Source organism: Talpa occidentalis, unplaced genomic scaffold, assembly GCF_014898055.3.
Source record: "Talpa occidentalis isolate TD23 unplaced genomic scaffold, MPIMG_talOcc4v2.1 talOcc4.14, whole genome shotgun sequence".
Classification (NCBI taxonomy): Eukaryota; Metazoa; Chordata; class Mammalia; order Eulipotyphla; family Talpidae; genus Talpa; species Talpa occidentalis.
This window is the reverse complement of record NW_023601433.1, coordinates 11,031,131-11,056,685: the sequence shown is the minus strand read 5'-3', so window position 1 is coordinate 11,056,685 and position 25,555 is coordinate 11,031,131. Positions and strand designations below refer to the sequence as shown.

Sequence of the window (25,555 nt, the reverse complement as noted above, 5' to 3'; positions counted from 1 at the left end):
CAGAGCCAGAGCGGGGAGCAGAGCAGGCAGAAGGACCGAAGTACACTGCTGAGGGGAGCAGCGGGTGGCAGGAGAGGTCTGCGCGCCATGTGGGACCCTCCTCTGGTGGCCGGGGAGCAGCCGGGGATCGAACCGGCGCTGCAGAGGCCGCGGGCAGCTTCGCAACCCAGCGCTCAACCGCTGCGCCACCGGGGAGGCCCCCTTTTTTGGGTAAATTTTAATGGCTCTAAAAGAAAAGCAACGAGAAAACTGCAGCAAATATCCGAATTTCCTGTAGTATCACCACCAAAATAACCACAGGCATTTCATATACCAGGTTCATTAAAACCAAAACAATTGAGTTTGATGTGTGCGGGGTTTTTTTGGCCTTAGTTTACTTGCGTAGTGAGCAGGATAATAATAGCACCCACCCCACAGACTATTTTGAGGACTAAGTTAACACAGGTAAAATACTTACAACAGTGCCTGCATTTATGTAAGGACTCAAATTTATTTAGAGAGACTTTAGCCATGGAAAAGTTTCAGAAAAGGACAGGATATAAGAGTGAAGGATGGAGGGGGCTGAGGTCAAGCCTATTCACATTTCTTCCCCCACTCAAAAATTTGCTATCAAATTTTAACCAGCCTCACCGGGATGAACATTTAGGTTTTTATACATATTCATTCCATACAGTGATCTGATGAACATCCTTGTTCATATATTCATGTCAAATTTTGTTAGATTTGTTCCACCCACTCACAAAATTTATTGAGCCCCCATTTCTACTCCTTTCAATAGGGGTGGAGAGTCTCTTCATTATCTTCAATGCTGGGCTTTCATGATTTCCAACACTAGGTAGTAGTTTTTGCCAATCTAATCGATAATCTAGGGGGATGATCAGTGTTTCATAACTTCTACTAAAACATCTGCTTGTGCTTTGACTATGTGTATTCTTTTACGATTTGCCTGCGTATATTTGATAGGGAAGGTCAGGAATGTTTTCTGTGTCAACAGCAACATCTGTGCCTCATCCCCTACCCCAGATGCCTTCAGTCTCACAGGATATGGTTTTTAAGTTAAATTCTCTCTTTTTGCAAGGATTAATTGATTAATCAAGATCTCTCTGCTCTTATTGCTTAACCGTAAGTCAGATTTCTCTCTTTCATTAAAATGTCAATATCTCTTCCTTGTCCATTCAAGTTTGTAAGTAAAATTGGCAGCTAGTGGGATCTCAATCAGGGTTTGGGTGAATCACTCTTCATGTCCCCAGGAAGGACTCCTGCCCACTGCCCTCATTAAGAGAAGTTGGCTAGATCACTATTCCAGGCTGAGATTGTCCCTTCTCCAAGTCTTCTGTGGCCTTTTATTTTATAAATGAAGGAACTAAAAGTCCAAAGAGGTTAAACACATAGACTCTGGGTCTGTTATCTCAGTCTTGAGTTTTGCTACTGAAGAACACCCCCCACGCATGCTCCCTGGAACTGCAGCCCTCAAGCGCTTCCACTGCTAATTTCTTCCCTTGATAAACTTCCAGGTTAGGAAGAAGAACTGGTGGCTACTGCTTGTAAACTATATCCCTTTTCCAACTTTTACAAACACCTCAACTACTGGAGTGGGAGTGGGGGAAGAAATGTGAATAGGCTTGACCTCAGCCCCCTCCATCCTTCACTCTTATATCCTGTCCTTACCTGAAACTTTTCCAAGACTAAAGTCTCTCTCAACAACCACATATCCCACCTTCAACCCGAACAGAGACTCAGTCACCCTCAGTACAAGAATTCATCATCAATGGGTCCCGAGGCTCCTCGCCACTCACCTTATCCTCTCGTTTCTTTCTTTGCCTCTAGTCCGACTTAGACTTCACATTCCATCATTTTAAATACTCTTGCTGAAATGCAAAACCTCCTTAGTCACTCCATACTCGGTAAACACCTAAGCCTGCACAAATGCAACAGCCCACCTTCTTCCTATCCCCAGTACTGAATACAGCAGTAGACAACCCCCTACATGAGCAGATGGCTCGACCATAAGCCTACCGCCAACTGCTTGTCAAATAATGCCAATGAGTCTACTACCTCTCTTTACCCAATCTGCCATGTGACTTTTCACAATAGTCATTTCAAACCTACATACTCCACAAATTGACTCTCCAAGGAGATACCTTATCCAGTAAAGTCATCAGACAGAACTCTCTCAACTGCCTCCGCTCCCATCTGTAGCTTTCTTTGCACCCATCCTCCCCTTCTCTCGTTACAAAGGTGGAAGGGCACCGTTAGAGAAGCCAGTGGCTCCATGTACACTCTGAGGCACATCCTCTCTTGCCTCATGAGGAATCTTATACTTTTAGTTATTACCTTTTTCTACACTTTGAAAAATCAAAATCAACAAGCAACTATAAACCAGAGACACACTACAGGGGTGGGGGAGGAGGGAGCAGGATCAAAACAAGGGGGGGTGGGAATTGTATGGGGACTAAATAAATAAATAAATAAATAAATAAAATAAAAAAACCCAACTTTTTCTATACTTTGAACTCTTGGAATTGATGGAGATTTCCCATCAACAACTACAAGGGCTCAATTCTCCCCTCTTACAAAATAGAAGAGAGGAAAAGAGTAAGAGAGACAAGAGAAGGAAAAAAGATCTCTTGTTGGGCTTCCCTGGTGGCACAAGGGGTTGAGACACAACCTATGTAGCTATCCGCAGCCACTGCAGCATGAATTCGATTCCTGACCAGGGAGCTAACCCATATGGTATAGCAGCTCTCTCCTGTCTCCCCGCTGCTCCCCTCAGCAGTGTATTTCCATCAGTCCTCCTGTTCTGTTCCCCAGTCTGCCTCTGGTGAATCCTCTCACCCCCCACATCTCTGGCCTGTACCCCAGTTCTTGTATGCATAAATTAATAAACCTTTAAAAAAAATAAGGCCTCCCTGGTGGCTCAGCGGCGAGCACTGGGCTGCGAAGCTGCCTGCAGCCTCTGCAGTGCCAGTTCAATCCCCAGCCGCTGGCAAGGGTCCCACATGGTGCGCAGACCTCTCCTGCTGTGCCCCCTGCTCCCCTCAGCAGTGTACTTTGTCAGTCTGCCTGTTCTGCTCCCCTCTCTAGCTCTGGTGAATTCTCTCACCCTCCCACGCTTCTGACTATACCCAGGTTCTTGTATAAATAAATAAATAAATCTTAAAAATAAACAAACACACAAATAAATAAATAAAAGATCTCTTGTTGTCAAGATCCTTCCAGCTATGCCCATGTCCCAGATCACAAGCAAACTGAAGACCTATCTGTCTTGGTGTCTATTTTTCTAATCTCCTTCCCAGCAATTAACCTACCCAAACTCGGATTCTACTCTCGAGAGTTTCTAACCCCCAACATACTTGCCAACATCTTGTCACTCTGGGTTGTGCATTAATGACTTCTCACCAAGGGGCCTCATTAGGTAAGGGGTGTGGAAGGGATAGGGGATGCTGAGGAGAGGGCATTTAAAAAATAAATAATGTTAAAATGAAATAATAGAACAACCTAAAATGGAAACAACTGCTAAGCTCCCAAACTTTCTTAGAAGAGAAAAAGGCCAACTAACCCATAACGTGTTTGAGAGCCTGTATTTCCCATAATGTATTTTCTTCCCTTTGGACAGTTTTGTAGCTACAAGTACAATTCTACATACTAAATCTACTTTAGGAAATATACTTTATCAGTATCACTAGCAAACATTCTAAAAGTCTTAAATCATCAGTGTAGGATAAGTACTATTTCATCTGCTTTCAACTCCTGTGCAGTGAGCTGTCTGATCACCAGTGTGGTCAGGGAACAGAACAAGTGCTACTATTCCCCACCCCTTCTTATCTGTAGAGCTCTTTACAATTTATAAAACTCTTCGACTCAGGTGAATCAAATGTTCCAGCCAAGACACAGCATTAAAATAAAATATATTATTAATCACATGTAACAGTGTAATCTTTGATGGGGATAAAAAGGTGTCAGAGCAGGAATATGAAATGTGTGCTTGTGCTCTATTATGAGTAGCAGTTAAAACTCTCATAGATAGCTAAATATTTTCATTAGTAGAAAATTGCAGCTGAAAAACAGCCACCACAAAAGTCAAGTTTACTGTAACTTTTATAAGTGAAAGTCAATTTCTTTGAACAAAGTCCACACCAGAGCATCATGACGGATCATCAAAGAAGTAACTCACTCACTTCCTCTTTGTACCTCAATAAGAAACATGGGGAAATCTGGGCTGTAATCCTTAACAAATGATTTCTTACATCACTTCCTCCTCAAAGAAGGAAAAAGGTGTAACATGGTGTCACATCATGCAGTGATGAGTCTGCAAAAGGACTCATACAACTGCATAATCTAATTTAAAAACTCAAAGTGGGGCTTCCCTGGTGGCACAGGAGGTTGAGAGCCACACTGTGAAGCTGTCTGCAGCCGCTGCAGCGTGGATTCGATCCCGGCCAGCTGGAGAGAATCCCACATGGCGCAGCAGACCTCTCCTGTCTCTCCCGCTGCTCCCCTCAGCAGTGTATTTCTTCAGTCTGCCTGTTCTGTTCCCCGCTCTGTCTCTGGTGAATCCTCTCACCCTCCCAAGCATTTAGCCTATATCCCGGTTCTTGTATAAAAATAAATAAATCTTAAAAAAAAAAAAAAAATCAAAGTGGACACTCAAAATAATACATAAACCAATATGCCAAGAAAGGAAGATATACATCCATTTTCTCTGAGATACAGCAAAGATACATTTCATAATGCTTTCTATCCACTTTAGCGAGATTAAGGAAGCCTTTTCCAGAAAAACTCCATGTGCTGAAACCAGTAAGATATACTTGCAGATATTTATGAAAGTCCAATGCAGAGCAGGGAATGAAGATCGCATTAATTCACAAAGAAACAAATCATCATAAATCACCTACAATGACTAAGAACGGGAATTCAAATAAGGTGAGTGATACATGGGAAAGATCACACAGAGCTAATCCATTCAAAACAAAGACCAAATTTCATAATAAACAGTGGGAATAAATAATTTGGACCTTCTCTTGAAACACGTTTGAAACTTACTCACAAAGAAAGGACAAGCCCAGAGAGATGCCCAGCCTCAGTGAGGAGCAGTTTTCGAGTGGGGGCCAATTTTAAAAGTAGAATATTCGTGAATATTTTGCTTCCCTGCACAACTCTGTGCAATCTCACACCTGCGCTGGTTAATGTGTACCCTGTGTGTTTATTCACATTATCTGTATAGATGACAAGCAGGGCTGTACATCTTGGTCTGCATATCTTAGATTATATAAAAAATATCTTACTTAGTATCACAGTATGATTTTTTAAAAGCAATATAATACTGTACCAAGGTTGTAAGGGAGTTCCTTTTCATATAGAGCCTCTCCAAGTACTGTAGTCCCTCATCCTTCAGTAACTCCAGTGGGAAATGGTGCAGATTTCTATAATTTAAGAACAAATTCTTGTGCTTTTCCAGCCTTGCCACAGAAATCGTCTTACAAAGTTCGGATGCCATGACTGAACATATCCCATCAGGCACGTTGCAGCACTACATCTTGTTAAAACTGGTGCATTTCTAAAGAGAACAAGGACATGGAATGATTAGAATAATGTTTACAGTCACTGCCCAATAAACCTGTTAGCATATGGAGCTATTTGCAAACACTAAAAAGAGTTATACATTCAATCCCTAACATTTTTCTTTCATAACTAAAGTTGTTACATATATTTAGAAGAAATTAAAATAAAAACTATGTAGTAAAAATATTCTAGCTATTAAAGCTATATTTCCTACCTAATAGAAACAGTCCTAACTGAAAAAATAGTTCTTGGACTTGAAATAGGAATCCCTGACTAAGAGGACAGAGACCAACTTTGTAACATGCAACCAAAGAAAAGGCTTAAAAGTCAGTGTAGCAAACAGTATAGTGTCCTTCTTAACCTAATTTTGTATTTAAAGATACAAAAATATTTATATATATAATGTGATGACTTACAGCTTCATTTTCTTCACTTTCTACTAAATATTGTCCTATATCCTAACTTTTCTCTTTTATCTCTTTATTTTTTATTTTTCTTTTCTAGCTTTGCTGATTATCACAAGTGATAAACAGAAAGGTCTGAGGACACAGTGTCATTACATCAATGAAAGAAAAAATATCATATTAGGAAATAAGAACTTCATATTATTCCATTACAAACTCTGTAGGCCACATAGAAAATGGAGACAGCAATTTATTGGTAAAATCCAGAACCCAAAACAGACTAAATTCCCTTCCAGTTCTGATACTGACCAAGACATAACATTTACAATCTTATCATCTAGGTACAGCCCAGAAAGAAACTTCACAATCACTTCACAAAAGAAGAAACAAACTCAGAGTTTAGATCATTTGTCCAAGTTCTACCAACCCATAGGAATAAACGCAAGGATTTGGTTGTTTTTTTTTTGACAGGGGTGGGTGGCCAGTGGATTTCAAAGTCTGAGTTCTTTATAGAGACAGACTCACTGGGTTCTACAGGATACTAAGGAAATGCTAAAACAAAGTAGTTGAGCTTTATTTAAAGAGTTTTCTCTGTTTTCCTGGGTATCCTTTTCTAAAATCTAATGGAAAATCCCTTTCCCAAAGAAATTTTTTTTTTCCCTGAAGAAAAACTATTTTCACTGGGAATTAAGAAGCTAGTGCAAAACACAGTAACAAGCTTTCCATAAGTAGTCTTGTAACTTTTCAGTTATTTCTATTATTTCCAAACACTAACTCCTAATAAGAGAACACTTACCTTTTTACATAAAAGGACAGAGAATATGGAATATTCAACAATATTCCTAGCGCAAGAGGTAAAGGCAATACTTTCCCATATCCACACCACCCTGTCACCTATTTTAACAAGACATGTTATGTGATTTGAGCAAGACACTTAATCTTTCCACATCTTAAGTCTCTCATCTATAGAGCAAGGGGAACTAGACTACAAATAGCATCTGTGATCCTGAGTGAAAAAGGAAGATTTCCAGGTAATTATTCACTTGAGTAGAAAACTGGAAGCAGTTTAGATGTCTCGCCAAAACCTCAAACTTAACACATTTACAAGAGTGTGTATGGCTTTATCACTAGTCAGAATCCTCCCCAGTCTTTCCCAACTCAGCTAAAAGCAGACAATGCCATCAACTCAGCTGCTCAAGCAGGAAAGCTGGAAGTCATGAAGGATTCTCTTCTGTCATTCACCTGCCACTTCCAATCTATCACAGGCCCGTGGTTTCCATCTCCAAAATATATCTTAAGCCCCATCTACATATCTCTGCCAAAACCAAAAGCCACTGTCATCTCCTGCCAGGTCAACTGTAATACTGGTCTTCCTTTAGCCACTTTCTAATACTTTTCAGCAAGGACGCTTTTAAAATGTCAATTTCTTTCAGGCACACTTGCTCCCTACCCACTAGTGCCTGCACATCTAAATAAATCCTATGAACACTTTAGAAAATGAAACCCCTACCTGGCATTCCGGGCTCTGGCGACACCCACTTCTCCAGTATTATCCCGCAGCACCCTTCCTGGCTTCTCACCAAGCTCCTGGGCTTTTCTAGTCCTTGAAAGTGCCTACTTTTCACACCACTGGTTGCTGTCCTCTTAGCCTGGAAAGCATTGTCTCATCATCCTTCAGGTTTCAACTTAAAATTCACTTCCCTTCCCCAAAACATTCACTGGTTGTTTTTCGAGAAATCTCAGATTTTTTTCCTTTGTAGAACTCCTTATAACTTGTAATCTATATATTTATTGGTGTATCTGTCTACTATCAATCAAGCTAAGAGGCTCTAAGCCCCTGAGGACAGAGGTCTTATTGTTTACAGCACTTGTGTATACATGCCTCAGCTCCACTTTATTATTATTAAAAACAAACACTTTTAAGACAATTCCACACATTTTAAGCAGAAGTTTTTCAAAGAAAAGGGGTTTCTTAGACTGGCTTATTTAATTAAGTAAAATACTGAATCCCAAACTTAAGTAGATCCCTACACAGCTAATGAATGGATGAAAGTGAGACATGTAATACTGCAAGGTGGATTTTTCTCATTCTCTAAAATGTCAACTTGTAGGGCCTCCCCGGTGGCGCAGCGGTTGAGCGCTGGGTTGCGAAGCTGCCCGCAGCCTCTGCAGCGCCGGTTCGATCCCCGGCTGCTCCCCGGCCACCGGAGGAGGGTCCCACATGGCGCGCAGACCTCTCCTGCCGCCCGCTGCTCCCCTCAGCAGTGTACTTCGGTCCTTCTGCCTGCTCTGCTCCCTGCTCTGGCTCTGGTGAATTCTCTCACCCTCCCGCGCTCCTGCCAGAATCACAAACCAGGAGCAGTTACTCCAATGCCTGCAGGCCACCCACCATGCAGTGTTTCCCCGCACTTCAAAGGGCCACGCTATACCTTCCTATCAGTTAGATGGTAGGCAAGGCTTATACAAACATAAGACTAGAAAGCAAAACTACATACAAACCCTACACTCACTAAGGATTCAGTAGGAGAGAATTCACTGCAACCTGCAGCTCTTTCGGAATCCTCTCGCTAGGATTGGCTGCCATAAAGAAAAGTTATTACACCCTGGTAAATTGCATCTTGTTACAAAGGTCGTTTGGTAGGTAAAACTTACACAAATGAACCCTGAAAGCTGTTAATAATCAATGATAATAATGGTTTTCCAATAGGCAGTCACTGGCACTACACAGCTTTCACTAGGGGAATTTCTTAGGCAGATTCCCTTCACTAGCTCTTATCTACAGCTGAATATAGTGGTACACTTATTTTTAACTGCACACCACTTCACCTCCAAGGGTTTTCTAACTGGTAAACACCAATCCACTGTATTATTTAAAAAAGAAACACTGGTTTAAAACCTCAGGAATCAGGGCCTCCCTGGTGGCGCAAGGGGTTAAGCACCGAACCATGAAGCAATCCGCAGCCTCTGTAGCAGGAGTTCGATCCCCGCCCAGCCAGGGAGCTACCCACACGGCGAGGCAGACCTCTCCGGGCTCGCCCACTGGTCCCACTGAATTCGAGCTTAAAAAAATCCACACATTATAAACATTAGTGTTTTCAAAGAGACCGTTGGACTGACTCCTGCATTAAGCAGAATACCGGCTCCAATTTCCCAAGCTTGGAGCTTGATCAGAGGATGAAAAGCTGTATCTACCAGCATTACAACAGGTTATTTTCTCAGTCCTCAGAACTGCTGGCACGATCAGGCAAAACAGGCCACGGTGCCCGAGTTCACCAAACACGAAGGTCGTTACAGTTTGGCAGCTGCGAGCCCAGTGACCGCGACTTCCCAGCCCGGGCCTGGGGATCTTCCGGCCGCCGACGGCGAGGTGGGCCCGGGGGCGGGGGCGAGCCGAGGCCCGGCCGGGCCCGCCGTCCGCTCGCCGCGGCCCCGGTGCTGTCGCCGGCGGGCCTGGGAGCCGGGGCTCGGGGCTGGGGCCTCGCCCTGGGAGCCACCCGGGGGCGGCCGGCCGCACTCACCTCGGCGCCGGCGGAGCCAGCGCTCCAGGGCGCAGGCGGCGCTGGACCGCGAGCCGAGGGCCGGCGGGCAGGGCGGGGCGCGGGGCGGGGCGGGGCGAGGCGCGGGCGGCGAGGGGCGGGGCGGGGCGGAACGCGGGCGACAGAGGGTTAGGGGAAACAGAACCCCGGAGGGAAGACGGAACCTCGCGATAATTCGCCCTTGTTCTCGCGGCCTCACGATAGGTCGGACGAGACGCTCATTTTCCCAAAGACGCGCCTATTGGCCGGGAGGTCGGCTTCCGGCAGGCTGGGCCTGCCCACTGCCCGACCTGGCTTCCGGCTGCGATGGGGGACTGTGTTGTCAAGAAAGTGTTTTGCTTAGACTTTGAAGGGATAATTTAGCTGGTTTAAAACCTCAGGAATCAGGGTCTCTCTGGAGGCGCAAGGGGTTGAGCACCGAACTATGAAGCAAGCCGCAGCCTCTGTAGCGCGAGTTCGAGCCCCGGCCAGCCAGGGAGCTACCCACATGGCGAGGCAGACCGCTCCTGTCTTGCCCACTGCCCCCCTCAGCAGTGCACTTCAGTCAGTCGGCCTGTACTGCCCCCCACTCTGTCTCTGGTGAATCCTCTCACCCTCCCGCACATCTGGACTGTACCTCGGTTCTTATAAAAATAATAATAATTAAAAACCCTCAGGAATAATTAAAAACCCGCAGGAACCAGTCACTGACCTGCTCTTTCATTTGTACATTCATCCTGTAACAGGGTGGTCCCCAAGACACTCATTCGTGCTGTCATCCAGTGTACTCTGGAGGAAACACAACAATCACACACCTGGGTTTAGTGTGTACCAGCCAGAATTCTAAGAACTGTGCACTTATTTTCTCACTCAGCCCCACAGCAATGGCACGAGTACTATACAGCCCTTTGACCGAGGAGGACTTGAGGCCCCGGGGGTTTATGTAAGATGGTCAAGGTTAGTTAGCAAGCACTGAGCCGAAGCACGGGATTTAAAGGCTCACTGCACACAGTGATCTTCCAAAAGCAATGCAGCAACCTCTTATTTGCCCTTAAAACATGGAAGTTTGGCCTCTCTGGTGGCACAGGAGTTAAAGACAGCGCTATCAAGCTGTTGCCAGTTGCTGCAGCAGAAGTTCCATCCCTAGCGGGCCAGGGAGCTACCCACATGGCGTGGCAGACCTCTCTTGCCTCGCCCACTGCTCCCCTCAGCAGCGTATTTCAGTAGATCTGCCTGTTCTGCTCCCCACTCTGTCTCTGGTGAATCTGTTATAGAGCAACCCCGATATTAAACGGGTTCCTGGCTGTGGGTCCTCACCCGCGCGCTTTAAAAGGACTTATGAATACTCTACTACAGACACACGCAAAAGGGTTAATAAAAGGTTTATTTACAAGAGAAAAAGAAATAAGGAAAATGTACAACTCAGGGAGAAAATAGGGAAATAAAGTCTTTAATGCGTCCTACCCGATCCGACGACCTGGAAACCCAAAGTCACTCTCAGAGCTGGCCTCACGCTGCAAGCTGGCGGAGAGCCAAAATGGGGGATCCCCAAAGCCCACGTGTCTGCCTTTTGTATCCACCTGGCTGCTTAACCCCACCCTCAGGTCCCACCCACCTTCCCTTTGGTGGTGATGGGATTTGGAGTTCCCAGTGTCTTTGGCTTTGACCTGGGGTGGGGGTGGAGTCCACAAAGCCTGTATGGAATTTGCTTTGGGACAGCCTTTTCCCCCTAACAAATCCTCTCACCCCCCACACCTCTGGCCTGTACCCCAGTTCTTGCATGCATAAATAAATAAATCTTTTTAAAAAATACCCAAGGTCTATTGTGAAATGATAGTTAAAAAGGGCAATAGCAATTTATTAAATTCAATACGGTAGTGCCTAGCATGGCTGAGTAGATGGTCAATAAGTACTACTTAAAAGATCAAAGTCCCTATGTCTGCGGAATAAGACCTCAAAGGAACAGGGCTTGCTGTTAAAAAAAAAAATCCAAGCATCAGTGGGGGATATTTAGAAAAAAGGAAAGAAGGAAGGAAGGAAGGAAGGAAGGAAGGAAGGAAGGAAGGAAGGAAGGAAAGAAGGAAGGAAGGAAGGAAGGAAGGAAGGAGGAAGGAAGGAAGGAAGGAAGGAAGGAAAGGAGGAAGGAAGGAAGGAAGGAAGGAAGGAAGGAAGGAAGGAAGGAAGGAAGGAAGGAAGGAAGGACAACTTCTAAATACCCTGTTTTTTAAATATGGCAACTTCCCTTTGGAATGAAACATTTCATTTTAAATTTCCTCTCATTAAACTGCTATTCTTTGTGAAGCTTGATGTTTAGTTTTCTAGTGGCTTACTACCAAGCAACCTTGTTTTTTATAATCAGTTTTACGTTGGTTTATTTAATTACTGGTAGATATAAATAATCCTGAAAGCACAGTTACATTAAATAATGCCTATGCTAAAACAAGTATGTGTAATGAAATGCTTGATAGTTACCCACTTATTAAACCTAATCTTCAGAAGTTATTAAAGTATATGACATTGTAAACCTCAGGTACTTCAAGACTATATAGGTTTCTAAATACCTAAAAATTTATAGTACTTAGGAATTTTTGCTAGACTTAAAATGAAAATATCTACAGCTTGCGTTAAAAAAAAAAAAACCTTTAGCGTATTAAGAATCAGCCCAAACTATGATACTTATCCCAATTATTGAAGTCTCAAAAAGGATTAATGATAAAAGTATCTTAAGGAATCAATGTGATCCTCCTAGTTTTCATTTCTTTAAAAAAGGAAATGTTTTAAAGCATTGATTAAACATGCTATTTGGCCATGGAAAATGAATCATTTTCAAATAACTTCTACCCCTTGGGGTAGACTTTTTCATGGTTAGTAATCTGCACAAAGAATCACGGAACCATACAGGAGGAACCAAACCAAACCACAGTAGACCTTGATACACAAAAGAAGACAAGTCTTGTTTATGGCATTCTATGACCACTCTTAAAGGTTCTCTAAATTAGTCCAATGTTAATTTTTCTATTTTGCCTCTCAAAACACGGGGGAGGAGGGACTACTTTAATCACTAATCCTGTAGTGATTTGCAATCTCTGACAAACTTTACCATCAACAGGCAGCGCTACCACTTTAAGAAAATTCTAAGGAAAAGGCATCCCTCCTTTTAAAATTCCCACCTCTGGCCCCCAAGGATTGGGTTACAAACTTAGACAAAATGCTCTTCTCCACTCCCTATTGGTGCGTGCTCCATCATTCTCCTGCCTGGAGTTTTATGAAGTACCAGGTTGCTTTACGGGAAAAGGCTGCTCTGATTCAGTCTGGAACTGCATTACTTTAGACTTTTTCCACGTTTATTAATCTGCACAAAGAATCGCGGAACCCATACAGCAGGAACCAAACTGGCAAAGCAGGCTGCCGAGACAACTTTGTCAATCGCTTGCAAAAGAAATCGAGAATCTCTCCAGCCTACCAGGTAACTGGACAAAGGATTTTACGACACAGATTTGAGAGTTTAAAGAAACTTTTGGAGTTTTCACTAGTTTAAAGTTGTAAATGTCAAAGAAAAACCAGGTTATATACAGGCACAATCTAAGAGTGGCAAAAAGAGGCGTTTTCAGAGGGTGTTTTTCTGTTTAGGGTGAGTTTGAAAAAATATTATTCCCAGATTACATCGTGTTTTTTTGAATGGTAAAGGGAACGAGCTAATAAGATTAATGAGAGATTATTTTATCCTCTAAGAAGCTGTGGCTTGTTACTGTTGTTGCTTTTATATGGATTTAGAAAGACTAATAGTGTAATTTTTAAGTGAAATGGATTTTTTTTTTTTTTTGCTGTGTTAATTATTAAATCTAGCATGATAGCTATCTGTTAAAAGATAGGAGGAAATTAGAATCTTCCTTCTTTGGATCCAAGTTTTGTGTACATTTGTAGATTAGGAAATCCAGAGACAGAAGTGCTAATGTTTGAGCAAAACATAATGTTGAAGGAGAATCAGTAAGTAATTTATGTAAGGATAATTTCTCAAAAAGAAATTTGTATTTTCAAAAATGATAATTTTATTAAAGCTAAAATATAAGAGCCATGAAAATACTGATAAACAAAAACAACTTATATTAAAACTTACATTTGAAATAGCAATCTATTTTTTTTAAGGATTCAGCCCAATATAATTTCAAGGTATAGCATCTTAGATATTCCTTACATCTTAATTCAACTAAGAAATTCCATATCTAGCATTACATCTGTGCCTCTACAAGGCCTAAGTCATAGTAGGTCTGCAATAGATATTTTTTGAGTAGCCTTTATTAATCCATATATGGGGATTAAAATAATAAAATACAATACTTCCAGATGCTAATACTTTAGCTGGGAGAATGAGGCTCAAAACATTTAAATTATAACTGGACAGCTCTAATACATAGGCGACTGTTATAAACCATGGTCGCCTCAGGAACTCAGATCAGTGTAAGTTGAAGTATTCAGGGAAAACTTCACCCCTTAAGACCTAGTTTGGGCCTGAGCAATGGGTGAAATTTCAGTAGATTAAAAAAAGGGGATATGGAATCTCAGGTACTGGGTGATTTGTGTTCAGATCCTAAAGAATAATTGACTCTTAACTGAAGCAAAAAGGTCACTTGGGGAATTTGGTTTAAAATAAAAAGTATGAGGAGTTACTTAGAGTCCATTTGCCACAAGGAGCTATTCTTAGGTTTTGAATAGGAGAGAAACCTTATGAAAATAATTTTTTAAAAAGATTTATTTATTTGTGCCTGCAAGAGCTGGGGTGTAGGCCAGAGGTGGTGGGGCAGGGTGGGGGTGGGAGGAGAAGATTCATCAGAGACAAGAGTCCGGAGCAGAAAAGGTGAATCTACTGAAATATACTGCTGAGGGGAGCAGCAGGCTAGACAGGAGAGGTCTACTGCACCGTGTGGGTCAACTCCCTGGCCAGGGATGGAACTTCTGCTGCAGTGGCTGTGGATTGCTTCATAGTACTGAGTCTTAATCCCTTGCACCACCAGGGAGGCCCCAAAAGTAATATTTGAGGAAGATAAAACTGACAGTGTGATGTAAGATGGCTGGGAAAGCAAAGACCAGAAACTAAGGGGCTAAATACTATAAATATTAGAATACAGACTGGTGTATTCCTCTTCAGAGGATTTTTAGCCAAATGCTTTACTCCTCTGTGGTTGAATAATATAAATCTCAGTGCTTTTCTATGTATTCTTCTAAAGCATTGAGCTTATAGCACTATAAGTACAAATTTTATTAAGAGTGGAGGTGGTCATGGCACAATCAAAACTGTAAAGTGTTGTTCACATTGATTCAATTTTTGCTGCTTTTCACTCAGCATTTAAATGTCTCTTGGTTCTCTTTAACCAGATTGAGGGAATTTTAATGAAAAAAAAAAAAAAACAGTCTAATACCCGAAGAACGCCTAAGAGAGGACAGCAGGTTTTCTTATTGACTGTAGGCTTTCACCTGTCTTGTTTCTCCAAAACCAAATTCAGTCCCACATCTGCTACTATATACCAGACACTAGCCTAGTGTAGATACAGAGAAGGGTGTTTGTCTCCTGCTTCAAAACTGTTTCAAAGAATTTGAAGTTCATCCACCCTAAATTGATGATTAGTGGTTTTTAATTAGGTAAATGGATGGGAATCTCTGGCTGTGGAAAATAACTCTGAAACAAGGTCCTGCACTACAGATAACTGATATGGCAGGGATTTCAACATTCACCAAATATTCCTCTTACTCTCCTAGAGTACATAGCCTTCTTTGCAATTAGGGAAGCAAATAAAAGTGACCAACGTCACTTCTGGGCTATGGTGGTGAAAAACTCATCTGAAGTTTTCCAGTTTCTTTTGTTTTTTTCAAAGTTTTCCATTTTCTTTTCATCTGCCATGATGCATATTGTTATATAGGAGCCTGGGTCTCTGAGTGACTCTGTGGATCAGATAGCCCCACTCGCTATGTCCATTGTTAACCCCTACTCCTAAACTAATTGGGTATGTAACATGAGTTAATATGTTAACAGGTTTTCCCTTGGGGATATTGACAGTTCATTTATTTAAAGATTTCTTAAAGTATTTTAAGTTAAAGCAAGTTTAAAGATTTTTTTTTTCAAGGTTTATTTTATTTTATTTATTTATTATTTTTTTATTTATTTATACAAGCACTGGGTATAGTCAGAAGCGCGGGAGGGTGAGAGAATTCACCAGAGCCAGAGCGGGGAGCAGAGCAGGCAGAAGGACCGAAGTACACTGCTGAGGGGAGCAGTGGGCGGCAGGAGAGGTCTGCGAACCATGTGGGACCCTCCTCTGGTGGCCGGGGAGCAGCCGGGGATCGAACCGGTGCTGTAGAGGCTGTGGGCAGCTTCGCAACCCAGTGCTCAACCACTGCGCCACCGGGGAGGCCCAATTTAAAGATTTTTTTAAGTTAAAACAAAATGTCCTGAATTTTGTAGATGAGGTGTTAGAAAGAAAATTACACTATAAGGTAGTTAATTGCATATCCAGCAAACATTTATTATATATTGAGGCTTGCTGGGTTTCAAGTACTAATGTATGTGTCTCTTTGTAGAGCCAGAATATTTTTTTAAAGATTTATTTATTTATGCATACAAGAACTGAGGTTCAGGCCAGTGGTGTGGGGGGTGAGAGGACTCACCAGAGACAGAGTGGGGAACAGAACAAGCAGATCAACTGAAGTACACTGCTGAGAGGAGCAGTGGGCGAGACAGGAGAGGTCTGCTGTGCCCTGGGGGTAGCTCCCTGGCCAGGAATCGAACTCATGCTACAGTAGCTGCGGATTGCTTCATAGGTTGCATCTTAACCCCTTGTGCCACCAGAGAGGCCCCAATAGAGCCAGAATATTAAGAATAATTTTCATGATTTTGAGGTCTCTGCCACATTATCTTTGGCTATCCTATCTTACAAAAGTCTTACAGTTGTATGTTGTATATAAACCAGAATTATACATTAAATTGCATTGCGGTTTCATAGCTACTTTTTAATAGCTTTAGTGAAGTGTGACTTATGTGCCATGCAATTCAATCTTTTTAAGGATACAACTTTATGATTTTTCAAAGAAAATTTATGGAGTCGTGCAGCCATCACCATATTCCAGTTGTAGGAAATTTCCATTTCCCTAAAAACAAACCTTGTGTCCATTTGCAGGCATTTCCCATTCTCTCCCCAAGCCTAGGCAACCCTTAATAAGTAAACTTTCTGTCTCTATAGATTTGCCTTTTCTGAACATTTAATACAAATGTAGTCATAAGCCTGGCTTATTTCAATTAGCATGATGTTTTTGAGATTTAGTTTTGTTGTAGTGTGTATTTCATCCCTGTTCATTGCCAGGTAATATTTCATTATACAAACACATTTTATTTGTCCATTCACCAGTTGATGGATATTAGATTGCTTTCAGTTTATAGCTCTTATAAATAATGCTGCTTTGAAGTGTTTGTGTGTGCAAGTTTTTTTGTAAACATGTTTTTAGTTCCGGTGGGTATATACATAGGAGTACAGTTATGAAGTCATAGTAATTGTGTTTAGCTTTTTGAAGAACTGCCTGACTGTTTTCAAAAGTGAATATACAATTTTATATTCTACTAGTAGTGTGTGCCATATAACACTGAGGTATATGTATGAGGACTTCAATTTCTCCAAACTTAATAATGTCTGTCTTTTTGATGATAGTCATACACTGGCGGGTATAAAAGTACTTATTATGTAGTTTTGATTCTCATTATCCTAATGACTAGTGATGTTGAGCTTCTCTTGTGTTTGTTGACCATTCATATATCTTACTTGGTAAAATATCTTCAAATATTTTTTTCTGTTTTTCAAGTTGGGTTATTCGTCATGTATTTTGCTATTTACATAATATGGATAAAAGTCTTTTATTAGATAAATGATATATTTACAAATATTTGCTTTTGTATGTAGGTTGTCCTTTACCTTTCATAATGATTTGCTTTGAAGAACATTAAGTTTTTCATTTTAATGAAGTCTAACTTATCAATTTTTTTCTTTTACCACTTGTGCCTTTGATGTTGTATCTAAGAATCTTTGCCTCACCCAAGCTCATTTATAGTTCTATATTTTCTAAGAATTTTATTGTGTTAGCTCTTCCTTTAGGTCTTTGGTTCAGCTGGAATTAAATTTTGTATATGTTGTATGAGGTAGACGTCCGACTTTATTCCTTTGGGTGTGCCTGTTCAGTTGTACCAGCACCATTCAATAAAAAGACTATTCTTTCCCCATTGAATTATTTTGGCAATCTGTCATAAATTAACTGTTAGTCTAAGGATTTATTTCTGAACTCTTGATTCTACTCCAGATATCTATATGACAATACTTATGCTAGTACCTCACTATTTTGATCACTATAGTCTTGTAATAAATTTTTAAAATGGAACTGTGAATCCTCCAACTGAAGTCCTCTGAGTCTAGGCTTAACTTTGTGTAAATATTTTAAATTACCAATTAAATTTCTCAACTTCACATTTCCTATTTCCTTTTCATTAAATTTTGGTAGTTTGTACTTTTCTGGGTTATTTTTCCATTTTACAGCTTGGGGGGGGGGCGCAGTCTCAGGCTAGTCATGGGCAAAGTTACTTTTTATCTTGTACACTCTCATTTAGTCATAAAGGTGGTTATTTCCTAAGAGCCACTGGACCTGAGAGCTTCTGCCCCTCCCTCCAGCCTCCCTAGATCTCCCCACAAGTCAGCACACACAGGTTAACAACACCTGGAACAGAAGAGGACCTTTGGAACCCAGCTCCCACGTAGTTACCATCGATACCAATTGGTTGGCCCTCCTGCTTTACCAGTTATTAAATGTTTGAACATCACCTTTTGGAAATGGAAGGCTGAGAACCCACTGTCCACCACTTTCTCTCACTTTGAACTGGAGCTTATCATGTGCTTCAGCGTTCTGCTGGTCAGGTCTGGCAGAAGGAATAGCATTGGTCGTTTGGGTATGTCTAACTGGCAGTTGTGGGCACTGATAGACTTGGGAAGCTGAACTGTAGGCTGGCAGGGAGAGGGTAGCCTATGTTGGTGGCTTGATTTCTAATGATAAATTAAATCCCAGCTATGGCTATTACAAAGAAAAGAAAAGTGGCTGATGATAAGTGTGTAGCTCCAAGTAAGTGAACTGAAGGGTGTGTTTTTATACTGAAGGCTTTACAGCATACAATGAAATAGGCACTTATTTAAAACAAAGCCATTTATTAAAATATTTCCAGGAGCCAGGCAGATAACATGTCTCATTTCATTGATTCAGGGATGCACATTTTGCTATTTAATTATCTCTGAAATGGGAATGGAGGTTTTGGATCCTGGCAAGCCATAGTTTAATGGCAGTGCTATTTCTTTCTTAGAGGCTATCAAATAGTGATATAGCTTCTAATCAATGATGTTTTAGATTAGATTAAATTGAGGAAATGAGTGATGAGTGGCGTGGACCAGGAAAATCACATCCCTTCATGTCAGCCTTTCATTTTGAAAGAGCAACCCCTCCCGCCATTGTTAACTGTGGAGACAGACCCAGTGTTGTGGGTATTCTGACTTTTCAGACGAAGCCACAAGTCCAGAAAGCTAGACTTTTCCGTACAAGTGAAACTTCTAATCTTAAATTAATGCCTTTTTTAAAACTGTCCAAAAAAATTTTTTTAAAGTGTGTACAAATTAGATCCAGCCTGTAAATGTTCTGTGATAATCTCTGTGTTAAGAATTCAGTATTAAGACTCAAACCACTTTTTACACTTTAGTCAAAAAAGAAAAAAAAAAAACAAATTTTAAGATTTAACACTAGGTTCAGAGGCCCAGAATAGCAAATATTGCAGAGGATATTACTTTATGTAGCTTTAAAATTTTCAGCTCATAAGATAAGAAAGTATAGTTATATATGTTGATAGTGTTGCATTTTCTGATTATAAAAATATATGATTACTTTTAAGACTGTAGTGCTCTCTTTTGGCTGGAGTCTATCACTCAGCACAACTATTTTGAGATTCATTCATATTGCAGCATATTATGTCCCTTTTTATCAATGAGTAGTATTTTATTGCCTAGCTATATCACAGTTTGTTTATTCATTTACCTATATTGATGAACAGCTGGGTTATTTCTAGTTTTGGGCTATTAAAAGTAAACCTCTTAAGACCATTTGTGTATAAGTCTTTGTGTAGACATAATCTTTCATTTCTCTTCAATAAATACCTGGGATTGAAATGGTTGGATCGTGTAGTAGGTGCATATTTAACTTATTAAGAAACTACCCAACAGTTTCACCAATACTTGTAACAGTCAGTCTTTTTAATTTTAGTTATTCTAATTGGTATGAGTGATATCTCTTTGTGGTTTTAATTTATATTTTCTTTTCTTTTTTTTTTTTAAAGATTTATTTATTTATGCATATAAGAACTGGGGTTCAGGCCAGAGGTCTGGGGGGTGAGAGGATTCACCAGAGCTACAGTAGGGAACAGAACAGGCAGACTGACTGATATACACTGCTGAGGGGAGCAGCGGGTGAGAAAGGAGAGGTCTGCTGTGCCAAGTGGGTTACTTCCCTGGCCGGGGATTGAACTCATGGAGATCGAACTCATGCTGCAGTGGCTATGGATAATTCATAATGCTGTGTCTTAACCCCTTGCGCCACCAGGGAGGCCCCTAATTTGTATTTTCTTACTAATAAGGTTGAGCAACTTTTCATGTGTCTATTTATCATTGATATATCTTCTTTGATGTATCAAGATACAACTGTTTAAATATTTTACCTGTTTTTCTTACTGAGTTTGGAGAGTTCTCTTTATACTCAAGATACAAGTCGTTTATTAGATACGTGTTTTGCAAATATTTTCCCCCAACTAGTGACTCGTCTTCACATTCTTTTCATGGGGTTTTAGGAAGGGCAGAAATGTTTAATTTTGAGGAAGTCCAGTTTATAATGGTTTTTAATGTCATATCTAGAAAATATTTGCCTATCTCAGGGTAACAAAGATTTTCTTTTAGAGGTATAAGTTCTATTTTGTTAATTGTTGTATATGGTGTGTGATATGAATAAATGACTTTTAAATTGTTTCATTTTTATGTTACATGTTGTCCCAGAACCATTTTTGTTGAGCAGGTTATCCTTTCTGTAAAAGTTGCCTTTGCAACTTTCTCAACAATCATTTGTTTATATATTTGAAGTCCATTGATCTGTTTGTCTAAATTGCCAGCAATAACCAAACTGCCTTGATTGCCATAGTTTTTTAAATCTTGATAAACACTTGTGTTAGACCTGTTACTTTGTTCTTCTTTTACAAAGTTGTTTTGGATGCTTAACATTTTTATAGAAACTTTAGAAAATGTTTGTCAGTTTCTAACAAGTCATCTACTAGATAATTTTTGGGTCCCTCCCCTGTACTCTATCCCTGACACTTTCTCAAAACAATCAGCTAGGCAATCATGGGACTCACTTTTTAAATGTTTCAGTCTCTCAGGAATCACTGTCTTCTTGTCTGATGTCCTATTTTTTGAAAATCACCTTCATAACGTTTTTGTTTGAATTATTTTTTTGGATTTGTTTTGGTTTTCTTGTTAGTTATTGGATTATTTTAAGCAAGTAAATCTGCTTCATGTTACTTTGTCTTGGGCAGAGGTGAAAGTTTAAGAACAATATTTGTTTTTCCTCCCTCAAGGTCATTTGGGGTTCTGAGATTCTGTTGATTTAGTTCAGGACCTTTGAGAACTGTTTGGGTTCAGCTGATTCCTACTGTGGAGAATATTGTGTGTGTATATAATTTAAATAAACAAAGAATATTCTGTTTAGTTAAAACTGGAAAGCATCCTAAAAGTTTTACAAACAAATCTATATTAGCCACCAGCATTTTTTTTGATAGACTGCCACTAATCTCCAAGAAATCTTGGGTAGAATGTCAAAATTGTCCTAGATCCTAGCCTCAGTCTCTATGGGAAATGTATATTTCTTAAAGTAACCCCAGAAATTATTATTTAATACTTTTTTATTTCAAAATTAGAGGACAATGTATATAAAAATATGCACGAATCCCAGGAAACCCACATATCCAACCACCTAGATGAAGTTGTTGCTGCTGTCAGCATAACGCCTGGAAAGAAGATCTCAAACAAGCTGCCTCTGACGGCCCTGTTCCAGCCTCCTGGAGAGAAACTTCACCTCTGTGAAGAGAAAGTGAAGGCCTTGTCGAGCAACCACAAAGTAAGAAGCCTTGCTTTTCTATACTGCATTGGTAACTCGATAAGTAGGACAGTTTCAGTCATAGCCTGGGCTCAGGCACTGTGTATGAGGCAGAGTGGAAGAGCCACTGGGTGCAGCACTGGGGCTTCCCTCCAGGCACAGCCTATGTGATATTTGCTGAATGAATGCACACACAGATAAGCCAGTGTGCCCTGGCCTCTGCCAGAGGTGTGCTGGACTGGCTGTAGCAGGGTTTAACCTAAAACAGCCACTTCCCATCCATCAGTCAACACTTACGAGCTCATCCTGTGCACCAGGCTCCTGTCCTGGAATACAGCACAAAGCAGATGAAGCTTCTGCTGTCATGGAGCTTTCAGAGGATGCTCTTTATCTCCTTGTTTTCTGCCTACTTCTTTTCATTCTCTCCTCCAAAATTTTACTCATTGACTTGTTCATTAAATATTCATTTCTCTGCCATTTCTTATATCTCTTACCCTATTTGTCCATTCATTCATTTCCCAAATATCGACTATGTGCCGGGGGGCTTGCAGGTACTGGGGGCACCTGTGGGAAAGCCTCCGCCTTGGCCTTAGAGGGGCTCCTGGTTTGGCTTGGAGAATAGATGGGAGGCAGATATTGGTGGTCAGCATGGTAAGTTCTATAATGGACACAGGCTGAGGTGATATAGAGGCAGTGAGGGAAGGAGGGCTGGGAAATGAACCTGAGGTTGGTGGGACCACGGCAATTGAGGGAAGCCTGTGGGGATGGCAGTTACTTGATAGAGTGTTGGACTGGCTGGTTGTAGGTTTGACCTAAACCCTAAGACCTACAACCATCGGTTAGTAAACACTGACTGATACTGGTGCCTGGGAGTTGACTCTGCGAGGGACAGGACAACTGTGCTCTGGACAGAGGTAGCAGATGGACAGGAGCCAATGCCAAGGGTCTTAGGGTATGCAATCTATTTGGGGAACACCAGAAGCTGTCTGTGATTCAGTTGTTAGTGACATCGGGCAATAAATGAGGTTGGATTATGGACAGTTTGAGGTCTTGAGGATTTTTAACACCTTGGAAGAGGGTCTGATTTTCTCCTCCAGGCCCTGGAGATCACCCAAGGAGAATAAACAGGAGAGTGCCATGAGCAAGTTTGAGCTTCTGGAATGATCACTCAGGTCTGGCTAGCCATGTAGGAAGATGGATGAGAAGCGAGCCAAATTGGAGGAGGGAGCCAGCTTAGAGGATATTTGCAATACTCCTGGCAAGAAATTATGAGGGCCGAGCTACAACAGAGGCAGTACAGATGCTGAGATCTTTGGACAGGGAGCTGGAAATGTGAATCAGTGGGACCTGGCGGTGACAGGGATGGAGAGACTAGAGCGAGCCAGAGGGCATGTACACACTTCCCAACTTTCTCAACCAGAATCTTGCAAGAGAATGAATTCCTAATGCCCTGAGGCATTTAACACATGTGAAAAGCTAACTTCTCCTGGCTGCATCTACAATGGGACTAAAACATTTCATGCGTTTCCTCACAGTCAGCTCCATTTTATGCTTTTGGGGCAGGAATCCCAAAGACATCACCTAGGACCCTGCTTGTGCATCCTTGTCACTACAATGCTAACTTGATCATTTAGTGAAAATGCTCAGTTTTCACCCTGGAATTACTGTTCTTCCCTTCATAATTACTAAGTATTTGTAATCACTAAATACTAAATTACTAAAATCATTTCATGGGATGATTCCCTAAGACTGTGTGCTGTGCTTTTCCTTTTTACTTTTATTCCATTACGCGTCTCACCTTCTACTGTGCTACGCATTGTACTTATTTCTTATGTTTATTGTCCGTTTCACCCTCCCGAGAGAGCAGATCTTTGTCGTATTGTTCTCTGATGTATTCGAAGTGCTTAAACCACATCTAGCACATAGTCGCATAAATAGCCATTCAGTTAATAGATACTGCGTGGATAAAGGTTGATTTTGTCCTGACATGGGGCCCTCAGCTGTCCTACAGGTGAGCCCGTGTTCTCTTCCCTGCAGTTCAAAGAGGCCATCCAGGAGCTCGTGCGCTGCATGGCGCTGACAAGGATCTGCTATGGCGACTCGCACTGGAAACTAGCAGAGGCTCATGTTAATCTGGCTCAAGGCTACCTCCAGCTGAAAGGTGAGCTCCCCTCAGATTGAGAAGGATCAGTCCTTTGGTTTCCTAGATTCATAGGAAATAGCAAGACTGAGTTGAATCAGCTTGCCCCAGATCACACTGTTAATAGGTAGTTTATCTAAGGCTCAGACCAGGGTTTCGGATGCCAGGACACTGGTCCAGTGTCCTGGCATCTGCAGCTTCAAATGATGTTTTTGGCCAATAACCTGCTCCCTTTTCTGCATGACAGTCTTTTCCCTCTCAATTTAAAGTAAAAGCCACAGCTGCTATTTACTAAGATACCACGTCAACTATTTCCCATGTGTCATCTCCCTCCCCCTTCGTCACGGTCCTGGGAGGTGTGTCACATCATCATCCCCCTTCACAGTGAAGGAAGCTAAAGCCTTCAGGGTACATGGTGATTTGGAGAGTTCATTCAGGGCCTTAGAACCCATGTTTTTGAACCCCAACCCACACTGCCTCCTGTAGATTTTCAAGTTCCACGAGGGACTGGACCAGTGTTGAAATACAGTCCTCTGGGCCTTTCTTACTTCTGAATGCATCATCAGCACCAATACATTTTGGGCAGGTTGATTAAGTGTGTACTTAAAAAAAGACAAAATCTTGTAAGAATTCCCATGGGAAGAACATACCCCAAATGTTCTCCATCAGAAATTATATATTTTTTCCTGTTTTACAGATATAGAACTAGCGCTTCCCATTTGACAACTTTTCTAGAGGTTTGAGATACGATTCCATATGATGAGGAACATAATACCGGAGTGTATGGTTGTGGGTGGAAGGGGGTGTGGAAGGAGGTGTCGGTGTGGGGAAGTAGGATGGGGTTAGCAAAAAGTCCAGAAACCTGACTGGTGATCCCCAGTGTCACCCTCACCACAAAGCAATAAACCCATGGAAGGAAGGGCCCCGGCATCCTGGGAATTCACTCTTGGCATTCACTTTCTGTTTGTTCCATTTTGCTGTATAGTGATCTGTTCCCATGTAGGAATAAGAGCGTGTAGCATGTTAGTCCATCACCTTATTGGAATAGGGACTATCGGGTTTTTGTAGATGTCACTCTACTTGTAGTATGTTAAAATAACTCTGTGAAGTTAGGATTATAGATGAGGGAGTAGAAAACTCACTCATGCCATTCAGATTACTGTCACAGGCAGACTGATTGAGATACACTGCTGAGGGAGCAGGGGGTGAGCCAGGAGAGGTCTGCTGCACCATGTGGGTTGCTCCCTCACCGGGGATCAAACTCATGCTGCAGTGGCTGGAGATGGCTTGATAGGGCTGTCTTTAACCCCTGTACCACCAGGGAGTCCCCTTTCCTTGGTTTTCATAGTCATGACAGTGTTCTGCGTGGCCCAGACATCTCCATGTGCCACTTGACAGGACACGAAGGCCACCTTGTCAGATTCCTTAGCCATAGATTATCCATCCCTGCCCAACTGAAATAAAAAGAAACTGAGACCTCCTCTTCTTTCCCCACAGGGATGTCACTGCAGGCAAAAAAACATGCAGAAATGGCCAAAGAAATCCTCACCAACTCCATTGCGCCCCCCTATAACGATGATACAGATGTCTTCAAGTGTTCCATCGAGCTGTTCCACACCATGGGGAGAGCCTTACTCTCCCTCCAGAAGTATCCTTTTGCCTCTCATTTTTACAAATAGAAGTACATAGTATTTATATTTAATTCTCAAGACAAAATCAAACACTGATAG

General features: G+C 41.5%; 2 protein-coding genes across 8 annotated transcripts in view; one reads left to right on the top strand and one right to left on the bottom strand.

Moving 5' to 3' along the window:
• LRRC28 (leucine rich repeat containing 28) overlaps positions 1-9,579 on the bottom strand; it is a 99,437-nt gene extending 89,858 nt beyond the window's left edge. Inside the window, exons 1-2 of one of the 4 annotated variants that reach the window (XM_037510059.2) lie at positions 9,485-9,579; positions 5,330-5,557 (exon numbers count right to left, since the gene is read on the bottom strand). In XM_037510059.2, coding sequence (XP_037365956.1) covers positions 5,330-5,497 — 168 coding nt within the window. In that variant the 5' untranslated portion in view covers positions 5,498-5,557; positions 9,485-9,579. Of the gene's footprint in view, positions 1-5,329; positions 5,558-7,476; positions 7,616-9,158; positions 9,268-9,484 lie in introns of those variants that run through there. The other 3 variants (XM_037510061.2, XM_054694761.1, XM_037510060.2) reach the window with 3 other exon arrangements.
• A 3,149-nt stretch (positions 9,580-12,728) lies between these two features.
• Positions 12,729-25,555, top strand: part of TTC23 (tetratricopeptide repeat domain 23) — a 61,845-nt gene continuing 49,018 nt past the window's right edge. The window contains exons 1-4 of one of the 4 annotated variants that reach the window (XM_037510057.2): positions 12,729-12,947; positions 21,507-21,706; positions 23,723-23,846; positions 25,323-25,473. In XM_037510057.2, coding sequence (XP_037365954.1) covers positions 21,527-21,706; positions 23,723-23,846; positions 25,323-25,473 — 455 coding nt within the window. In that variant the 5' untranslated portion in view covers positions 12,729-12,947; positions 21,507-21,526. The other 3 variants (XM_037510055.2, XM_037510058.2, XM_037510056.2) reach the window with 3 other exon arrangements.